An 11,183-nucleotide genomic window follows, 5' to 3' on the forward strand; every position below is an offset into this window, starting at 1 on the left:
TTGGAAAAAAAGTTAAGTCAAAATATCTATACCTTACTGCTTGTCTTCTTCCCTTAGATAAGTAAAATTTCTGGTCGTTATTGTACTCATCAAATATTCCCCATCGTAGATGAGCCCATTCATGGACAAATACCCTTCCTGTGAGAAAATATTTTAAATACTTGATTACAATAAGAATGGTAAAATGACCTTTTCACACTGGAAGAAAATGATTCTTCTGAACTTTTATTATGATTTGCTATGTTAATTTTTTAAAGTTTTGATTTTCTTAGAAAGAAAAATCTAATATGACAACTGCATATTTCAGAAAAATATAACTACTTTTTTTTGGCTCACCAAATGCTTATTAAGCACATAGTAAGTGCCAGGAAGTTGTTTATACAAAGATGAAACAACTGGCAGGGGTAGTCAAACTTTTTATAAAACCACCCACTTTTGCAGTGCTGGTCAACCTGGTCCCTACCGCCCACTAGTGGGTGTTTCAGCTTTCATGGTGGGCCAATCACGGCGCCATTTGGTTGCTCTCCTACTGCCCACCATGAAAGCTGAACCGCCCACTAGTGGGCGGTAGGGACCAGGTTGACCAGCACTGCAAAAGTGGGTGGTTTTTATAAAAAGTTTGACTACCCCTGGATGACACACACAATCAGATAACTAAAATCCTTAGTGGTGCAAGTGTAGCGATGGAGGTTGACATGCTACTGTGGGAGCTGGAGGCATTGACAGGGCAGCCAGGGCAGCATCCCCAACGGCTCATAGCTGATCAAAACCTCAAGGCCTGACTTCTCCATCTTTGCTCTGTTCCCATCTTTCCAGTCTTCTTGTGACTTACTCCTGAATTCCTGCAGTAGCCACCCCACTGCCCTCCATTTTTCCAGCCTTATGGCTCCCCTATGGTATCAGGGTTAATTAAGTCCAGCTCCTTGATATGTGAACAAGGTCCATGATGACTCGGGCCCTACTCCTCTCTGCAGCCATGTTTCTCACTGTTCTCCACCTGCTTCCAAAATTCTATAATCACAATGAATTCCTGAGCTTCCTTTACTTTCTAGAGCCACACCAGGCTCTTTCGCATCTCCGGTCCTTTATATGTATTTTTCCTCTGCTTGGGATGCTCTTTCCCTAGCTCTGTCTGGATAATTGCTTCTCTTCTTTTAAAATTAAGTTCACATCCACCTAGAAGCCTTCCCTGACATCCCCAAACTAGGCTAGGTGACCCTCCTTTACAATTTCATTATATTCCATTATGGCACTTATGTTATATTATAGTGGCTTCTTACTTGTCAGTCTCTCACACTAAACACTTGTCTCCATGAGGACAGGCACCATGACTTCTTCATTGTCATGTCTGGGGACATAGTATCTAGAACTTCATAGGTACTCAGTGAGTATTAAATTTAGACAAATTAGTGAGTTATGTACAGATCAGTTTTTCTGGGATTTAAATTCTTGGATAGGCTGACTTTGAGTGAGGGGGTACAACAGAGGAAACTCAAGTATCTCACACTGAGGATTCAGATTTTTATTCTGTAGGTGCTGGGAAACAACAGGTGGTCTCTTAAAGGTGAGGGAAGATTGTGAGGGAGCAGAAGTGGAGTCTAAGAACAAGAAGAGAGAGATTATAAAGGGAAGACATTACATATGGTGACTGTAATGGCTGGGTGCACTCAAGAGTGAGATGAGACAGTGAGGCAAATCCATTTAACACACATTTATTGAACCATACATTTGGAATTTTCTGTTCTTGTTATGGAGGTGAAATAGTGTTGTAGAAGTATGAAGAGGTATGTTTGACACTTCTTTCTGCAAAAGTCTGTTAGTGCTGTAGTGAAGTGGGGTGGAGCATAGAAGTGCCAGGGCTCTTTTGTTTAAATAAAAAAAATCAAGCTGGTTCTAATATTCTCAAGATAATAAAAATACCTAATACTAGTTATTAATTAACCTAATTAGCTAATACTAATCATATTTGATTATACTTGGAAAGTACATATTATATATACTCCATTGCTTGTTTCTTTTAATATTTTCTCCGGAGATTGTTCTATATAGCTCATGGGAATGATAGTTTATTTTGTGAAGGAAAATTGGATTTTATTTTTTAGTTACAGTTTTTTGAGAGCTGAACAGCAAGGACATTTTCTGTGTTTTTTTCTGTGCTAATAAAAGTGTGGTCCACAGTCAAGCAGTATCAGCATCACCTGGGAGCCTGTTAAAAAAGCAGACTCTTGAGTCCCACCCCACACCTACTGAATCAGAATCTGGTTGTTAACAATCCCCGTTTACAATTTGCGCGTAAAAATCTAAAAGCACTGTAATCCTCCGCCATCTGGTGGCTACTCCGTGAATTGAAGACAGGAGGTTTGATTTGTTCAGCAGTCTCCTTAACACATTCATAGAAACCTAGCAGTACTTTAATAAACGATTTTGCAGGTACTTTCTTTCTTTTTTTTTTTTTTAAAGATGGTTCTAATTTCTTTTTTTATTTTATTTATTTTTATTTATTCATTTTAGAGAGGAGAGGGAGAGACAGAGAAAGAGAAGGGGGGGGAAGAGCTGGAAGCATCAACTCCCATAAGTGCCTTGACGAGGCAAGCCCAGGGTTTCGAACCGGCGACCTCAGCATTTCCAGGTCGACACTTTATTCACTGCGCCACCACAGGTCAGGCCAAAAGCTTATTTTTTTAAAAGATTTTTTTTTATTTATTCATTTTTTCAGAGAGGAGAGGGAGAGACAGATAGAGAGAAAGGAGAGACAGAGAGTGAAGGGGAGGAGGAGCTAGAAGCATCAACTCCCATATGTGCCTTGACCAGGCAAGTCCAGGGTTTCGAACCAGCGACCTTAGCATTTCCAGGTCGACACTTTATCCACTGCGCCACCACAGGTCAGGCGCAGGTACTTTCTAATACTAATGATTTTAAAAAATTATAAACACTATATTTACACATTTATGAGGACTATGAAGAAATTAAATTTTTAACTGAGAAATGCACTGTTCTGAACACTTGTTTTAAGTGAAAACACATGCTATAAGTTCATTTGGCTTATATTTGCTGACTCAGAAAGATAATGCTATTTTGACCTACTCTGAATACAAAATTACTAAATTATGAGAAGTGGCAGAATGTTTCATTTCTACCCATACCTTGCGGTCCATATTGTGGCAACTTTTTTCCTACTATGAAGTCAGGAGTGAAGTGAATCCTTTCCCCCTTTTCTCCGCAATTCCCCATCTGCTCAGTATAGGGTTCATCGTTACCCGGAGGGTTAGGTTCAGCTATTAGAACATCAGCCTGAAATTAAAAAAAAATTTTTTTTAATCATTACCAAGTTTTAGCTAATGAATTGACCTTATTGACGCTGGAGTATTTTGAAACAATTTTATTTGGTTGTAGACTATTATGATGAAAAAAATTTAAATCACGGGAAGAAATTGAATTTGTATAAAAGAACTTGATATTCTCACATTTTTGTAGGTCTCGAGTTTTGGTCTCACATACTCAGGTTTTATCTTCCATTTTTCAGGAATCAAAATAGTGACACTTTTGAAATAGAATCTTTTTTCTGTAGCTTCAAACAGATACGGAGATGCCTGAGTCACCATGTCCTGGGGAGAAGAAAACATACGTAGCAGGCACAGTTATAACCATAGACTAAGTTACCAGTCATTCCACTTATTTCTGTATTCACATTAGCAAAAACTAGTTATTTATCAAGATGGGAAGGGTAGATATAGAAATACTTTTTATTAATAATATTAGTTAACATTTTTTTGAGCACTTATCACATGCTTGTGTCACAGTGTTATGACTGACAATGCAGACTTCAGTGGCTGGCACTAATCCTGGCTTCAACACTTCTTGTGGGTCATTTAACAATTTCCTGGAGCTTTCCTGAGCCTCAGTTACCCCATTTATAAGTGAAAAAGATTATGATTACTAACTCATGAAATGCTTTGGGGATCAAATAAAGTCAAGAAAGCACTTAGAATCATGTTTACTTAGCACAAATGCTTATGAAACATTACGTATTAGTGTCATCTCATCTGATCCTTTGAGGATCAATAAACCTTTAAGGGAGAAACTGAGAATTAGAAAGTATAATTCTCAAGGTCTCACACCAGCCATATTTGGAGAGAAACTCAAATTAAAATAAATATGACTTCACCAGCAGGCTCTTGCAGTAATTATGGGACTAGCTAAATATTATAAGAGTATTTATTTTGAGTATAGTACTAAGTGACAGGCATAAGCAAATAGCACAATTATATAATTTATTCTCAAATTACACCTTCCTTTACTTCTTTAAAATGGAAGAGCTGTAGTGATAAATTATAAATGTCCCTGAAATGCATTATGAATATAGTAGAAAGGGTATTTCAAGAGATTTATTATTGAAAAGGATCTTGGGTCAATTTGGACTGAAAAACCATTGCACTCAAAAGTGAGTGTACTGTAGACCAAGGAAAGGGGAATGCCAAAGACTGGGCCCTGGGAGCCACCAGCACTTAGAGGTAGGAAGAGGGGCAATCAGCCAAGGAGACAGAGAAGGAGCTCAGGGAGAAAATCGGAAGGCATGGATGGGGTGAAGGCGTTTCAGTAAGAAGAGAGTGGTCATCAGTGTCAAATGCTGCTATCAGTGTCAAAAGCAATCATGAAATAAAAAACAAAGAAACAAAAACTCATACCCACGGACAATAGCATGGTGGTCACCAGAGGGAGGGGCATGCGGGATAGTAAAGAGTGAAGGGGATCAAATATATGGTGACAGAAGGTGATTTGACTTTGGGAAGTGGGCACACAATGCAATATTATGTATCATAGAAATGTACACTTGCAATCTTAATAACCAATGTGACCGCAATAAATTTAAATTTTAAAAAAAGAGAGAAAGAACTGACCAAAGTATTTGGCAACTTGGATGAGATGTTTTAGAGGAATGGAACCGACAGTTCCCTGTGAGTGAATGCAAGAGGTGAGGAAGTGGAGGCAGTGAGTATAGACAACGGCTCAAGAAGTTTTTCTGTAAATTAAAGCGGAATGGCAAAATGGTGACATAGCTGAAGGAGAACTTCAGGGCAAGAGAATTTTGTTCTTTGTGTTTTTCATTTTTTAAACGTGAACTGTTAGAACATACACCAATCAAAAGAAACCTGATAATGCACCAGGAAAAAGAAGTATCATTGCAGGAGGAAAGTCCTTCTAGGAACAGAGCAGCGGAGTTGCAAGTCAGGATCACCAAAAATTTAAAAAGTAGGTATAGAATTTTCTATAGAGTATCTATGGAATATAATATTCTATAGAATATTATCTTACAGTTTGACTAGGGAAATGTGAATTTTCAGTGTTTCCCAGGTAGAAGAATAAGCAGCATGAAATGCTCTTGTCTTTCATGTTATAACAAAAATATTAATAAAGAATATTTCCTTAGACATGTTTCTGATTTTGAGATGGCAACCTCAAATCCAAATAGATATTTATACTTTTGGGGCTTGGATCGCTCAAGAGTGACAACTCATAGAATCAGCGGGACATTTCCTTAATGATAGGATTGATATTTGTTCATCACTGGACTTAAGGTACCTGACATACTGTAGATGCTCTGTAAATATTTGTTGGATGAATTAACCAATGGGTGAATGAATGAATGAATGAATGAATGAAATGGTTGTGATGAATGGCAGACTGTACAGGAGTGCCCAAATAGTAGGTTCCTAGGCTCACATGCATTGAGGAGAGCTCCAGGATACACTACTTCCATTGTGTATTTTTTGTGTGCAATCATTATACTGTTGTCTGTGTCCATGAGTTATTTTTGTTTTTGGCTTAATCCTTTCACCTACTTCACCCAGCCCCCCAGCCCCTCTCCCCTCTGACAGCTGTCAGTCTGTTCTCTATATCTATGAGTCTGTTCTAGTTTGTTTATTTTGTTCATTAGATTCCATATATATATATGTAAAATTATCTGCTATTTGTCTTTATCTGACTGGCTTATTTCTCTTAATATAATACCCTGAACAGAAACAAATATTTAAGAGCTGACTTGGCCCTGGCCGGTTGGCTCAGTGGTAGAGCATCGGCCTGGCGTGCAGAAGTCCCGGGTTCAATTCCCAGCCAGGGCACACAGGAGAAGCGCCCATCTGCTTCTCCACCCCTCCCCCTCTCCTTCCTCTCTGTCTCTCTCTTCCCTTCCCGCAACCAAGGCTCCATTGGAGCAAAGATGGCCCGGGCGCTGGGGATGGCTCCATGGCCTCTGCCCCAGGCGCTAGAGTGGCTCTGGTCGCAACAGAGCGACGCCCGGGATGGGCAGAGCATCGCCCCCTGGTGGGCGTGCCGGGTGGATCCTGGTTGGGCACGTGCGGGAGTCTGACTGCCTCCCTGTTTCCAGCTATAGAAAAAAAAAAGAGCTGACTTAAAGGCTTCTATCCTCACAAGGCCTCCAGGGGGAGGATCTCCCCTCTGAAAACAGAGTGCAGAATGGCCAGGACAGGAGAAAAGCCCATAATTAAGGCCCTTAATTCTGCAGATCTGGAACTTCAATGGGGAAGAACTCACTTTTATTAAGTTCTCAGTTAGACACTCTGCACACACTGTTGCCCTTAACTCTTTTATCTCATTTTCTTTTTCTTTTTTTAATAATTTTATTTTTTTAATGGGGCGACATCAATAAATCAGGATACATATATTCAAAGATAACAAGTCCAGGTTATCCTGTCATTCAATTATGTTGCACACCCATCACCCAAAGTCAGATTGTCCTCTGTCACCTTCTATCTAGTTTTCTTTGTGCCCCTCCCCCTCCCCCTTTCCCTCTCCCTCTCCCCCTCCTCTCCCCCTCCCCCCGTAACCACCACACTCTTATCAATGTCTCTTAGTTTCACTTTTATGTCCCACCTATGTATGGAATAATACAGTTCCTGGTTTTTTCTGATTTACTTATTTCACTTCCTATAATATATCATTTTCTTTTTAAATTATAGTTTACATTCAATATTATTTTGTAATAGTTTCAGATGTACAGCTAGCAGTTAGGCCATCACATACTTTACAATGTGTAGAAGCCAACTTATCTCACACCTAACTAATTTTGGACTCTTACCAGAAAGCCAATTTAATAATTGTAGTAAGAAGTATATTTCTCAGGAGAAAACCTCCAAAGACTGAGGTGAAAGCACTCCAAAAGCTCACGAGTACCACATAATTAAGAAATTAGCATTTTCTTTTCTTTTTTTTTTTTTTTTTGTATTTTTCTGAAGTTGGAAACAGGGAGGCAGTCAGACAGACTTCCACACGCACCCAACCGGGATCCACCTGGCATGCCCACCAGAGGGCGATGCTCTGCCCATCCAAGGTGTCGCTCCGCTTCAACCAGAGCCACTCTAGTGCCTGAGGCAGAGGCCACAGAGCCATCCTCAGCGCCCTGGCCAACTTTGCTCCAATGGAGCCTTGGCTGCAGGAGGGTAAGAGAGAGACAGAGAGGAAGGAGAGGGGGAGGGGTGGAGAAGCAGATGGGCATTTCTCCTGTGTGCCCTGGCTGGGAATCGAACCCGGGACTCCCGCATGCCAGGCAGATGCTCTACCACTGAGCAAACCAGCCAGAGCTGAAATTAGCATTTTCATTAGAGACAAGGCACATATGTTCTTCTGGCCCATTCCTGACTATCTAGCCAGAAATACGTGTTGGCTACATTTTTCTCCCATACTTTCCTTCTCTTTACTCTAGTGACACTTTCATTTTTGCTAATGCCATTTCTAACTTTAGAAATGATCAAAAACCTTGATTCGGAGATCCTACTTCTGACAATATATCCTCAGAAACCCAAAACACTAATTTGAAAGAATATATGTACCCTTATGTTCATTGCAGCATTATTTACAATGGCCAAGATCTGGAAACAGCCCTAGTGCCCATCAAAAAAGATAAGTGAAAAAACCTGTGGTACACTTACTCAATGGAATACTACTCAGCCATGAAAAAAGAAGGACATTTTACCTTTTGTGACAGCATGGATGAACCTGGACAGAATTATGCTAAGTGAAATTAGTCAGACAAAAACAAATATCATATGATCTCACCTATATGTGGCATTAATGAACATAATAAACTGAAGAACAAAACAGAAACAGAGGTAGATGCACCGAACAGACAGACAGCTATTAAGAAAGGGGGGTTAGAGGACTGGATAAAAGAACATGAAGATATATATACACATTGTTGTCTGTGTTCTATGTGATATGCATATCACATAGCCAGAGGGAAAGAGGAGAATAAATGAAGACAGAAAGATACTTTGCTTGGGGTGATAGGTGCATGATGCAGTGTGCAGATGATGTTTTATTGAGTCGTACAGTTGAAATCTGTATGGATTTGTGTACCAATGTTATTACAATAAATTCAATTAAAAAAAAACTTATCCAAGGTGTCAGATTATTAAGAGATTTCAAAAGGTATGAATTTCCCTTTCACCAATGGCAGTAATATCTAATAGTCTTCGGGTTAGACAGGTAAGTTTCCACTCTCTCCTCCACTACACAGTTCTCCAGCCCCAAATCTCTCTTGGTGGTAGAGATGGTTCTCTCTCCAGACCTCATCTTTGTAGGTTTGTTTCTGCATAGAGGACGGAACATTTGAGGGCAATCATTGGGCCTCTTGCACTATTAACTTTTGAGCTCACACTTAGGAACTTTGCTTTAGAAACAAGCCTCAGAGTACTTTTGGCTTGGTTAAAAACAATGAACCCTTTCCAACCAGAAGGATTAAAAGGGGGGACTGATGACTGATGGTTATGTTTACCATTAATTGAGCTCTTGCTGTGTGCTAGATACTATTGCATGTATGCATTTTTTAAAGTTCTTTAGAGGTCGCCGGTTCGAAACCCTGGGCTTGCCTGGTCAGGGCACATATGGGAGTTGATGCTTCCAGCTCCTCCCCCCTTCTCTCTCTCTCTGTCTCTCTATCCTCTCTCTTCCTCTCTAAAAATGAATAAATAAAATAAAATTTTAACATTGATACGTGAAGACACATGTAGCCCCATGTTCATTGCAGCACTGTTCACAGTGGCCAAGACATGGAAACAACCAAAAAGCCCTTCAATAGAAGACTGGATAAAGAAGATGTGGCACATATACACTATGGAATACTACTCAGCCATAAGAAATGATGACATCAGATCATTTACAGCAAAATGGTGGGATCTTGATAACATTATAAGAAGTGAAATAAGTAAATCAGAAAAAAACAAGAACTACATGATTCCATACATTGGTGGAACATAAAAATGAGACTAAGAGACATGGACAAGAGTGTGGTGGTTACCAAGGGTGGGGGGGAGGGAGGACATGGGAGGGAGGGAGGGAGAGAGTTAGGGGGAGGGGGAGGGGCACAGAGAACTAGATAGAGGGTGACGGAGGATAATCTGACTTTGGGCGAGGGATTTGCAACATAATTTAATGACAAAATAACCTAGACATGTTTTCTTTGAATATATGTACCCTGATTTATTAATGTCATCCCATTACCATTAATAAAAATTTATTATAAAAAAAAATAAAATAAAAGTGTTTCCTTAGGATTGAAACAAAAAAAAAATAAAGTTCTTTAAAAATATTTCAAGATAATTTTAGATAATAAAACATGCAAAAATTATACAGATTTTTTATGTACCCTTTACCAAGCTTCTCGTATGTGCATGCATTGTTAAATTTAATCCTCACAAACTCCATGAGGAAGGTAGTTTTTACTGCACATCTGGATGTGCTACAGCCGGATTCCAGGTGACCATCTGGAATTGGTTTTTCTTTCTTTCCTTCTTTTTTTTTTTTCTTAAGCAATCATGTACTTATAAGGCATTTCTCTTATTCTTATTCTTAGCTGTTTGCTGTTCTACATGACCTTTCCATCTGACGACAGGTAGACACTTCTGCCTAGAACAAGAAGCATCTTCCTCCCTAGTTTTTCCTTCCCCCACGGAAGAAGAAACAAGTAAGGTGTGGTCGCTCGGCAACCAGAAAGGATCCCTTGTATTGGGACTGGTAAAATGCAGGGTTTTCTCCCATTGAAAGGGTCAGGGTTCTTAAGTTAGAGATGTGTATCCTGGGCTTCTCTATCAGGATCACAGAGAAGGAGGTTACAATTAGAAGAATAAAAGGAGAGTCTGATATGAGCCATTGGTAAACAGCCAAAGGAATTACAATATTCTCTGAGCACCTCACAGTATCTATCAAATATAGCTGGCTCTACCTTAGTGCAGAACTGAGTAATTTTTAATGAAATTATCCACATCAATAAATGTAGACATTATTTATTAGTGTATGAAATAATGCATGAAACTCTTACTTATGTGCATTGTTTTTACTATCTTATCCCCAGAAGAATTCTAATGGTTAACTGTTATTTCCATTTTACATCTGAAGAAACAGACTCAGACAAAAATAACTTGCCAATGCCACACAGCTGTAGTTAGAGAACGCATGTTTGCCCTATCACAACATTATGCTTAATTTTTTTTAAAGTATCACTAATTACCATTTTGAACTTACCTTTATTCCTTGAATGAGTGTTTCATCCTCTGGCACATTAGGGTCGATCGCAATGACAACACCCTCATAGCCATTATTATTCAGCTGAATGAGTGAATCGCTCAGGACCCCTTTCAGAAGGTGAAGGACCAAGATGAAAACAAAATCCTTAGATGACCCCATTACTGCACATCTCCTTTTGATTATTCCCTTCGGAAAATATTGCTTTTAGAAGTACCTTTCCTTACCCCTATTTATATGACCATAGAGACACACAGTTTTCCAAGTTATCAGAGTGGTTTATCATAGGACTTTAACCCCTTGACACAAAATTGTTTCACTTTGTATTTGTCTCCAATATGTGGAACAATAACTATACCTTAAATTATATAACTTAAAATTCTGTGTACTTTAAATGTTTTATTTGAAAGGATGATTAGCCTTGACTTCACCTTTGCCAGATGCTGGGAAAGAGGGTGGGAAGCCCACATCCGGTTTTCTGGAAGGACTTACAGGTGTCAAGCGTTTGGCTATTGAAAGATGTTTACTTCTTACAAATGATTGCCCAACCAGGGATACTGGCCCACACAAACCACACTGCAACCCCTGCCTGCCCAGTGGAGGCCTGGCTGTTCCCTGTATTTATTAAGTGTAAATCATATGTCCAA

At 39.4% G+C, this 11,183-nt stretch overlaps 1 protein-coding gene across 1 annotated transcript in view; it reads right to left on the minus strand.

Annotated features, from left to right (window-relative positions):
- CLCA1 (chloride channel accessory 1) overlaps window positions 1–10,756 on the minus strand; it is a 39,838-nt gene extending 29,082 nt beyond the window's left edge. The window contains exons 1-4 of the mRNA XM_066268741.1: window positions 10,537–10,756; window positions 3,465–3,605; window positions 3,144–3,291; window positions 33–138 (exon numbers count right to left, since the gene is read on the minus strand). Of these exons, the coding sequence (XP_066124838.1) occupies window positions 33–138; window positions 3,144–3,291; window positions 3,465–3,605; window positions 10,537–10,698 (557 nt within the window). The 5' untranslated portion in view covers window positions 10,699–10,756. The remainder of the gene's footprint in view (window positions 1–32; window positions 139–3,143; window positions 3,292–3,464; window positions 3,606–10,536) is intronic.
- Window positions 10,757–11,183: the final 427 nt, after the last annotated feature.

Source organism: Saccopteryx bilineata, chromosome 3, assembly GCF_036850765.1.
Source record: "Saccopteryx bilineata isolate mSacBil1 chromosome 3, mSacBil1_pri_phased_curated, whole genome shotgun sequence".
In the NCBI taxonomy this organism is placed as follows: domain Eukaryota; kingdom Metazoa; phylum Chordata; class Mammalia; order Chiroptera; family Emballonuridae; genus Saccopteryx; species Saccopteryx bilineata.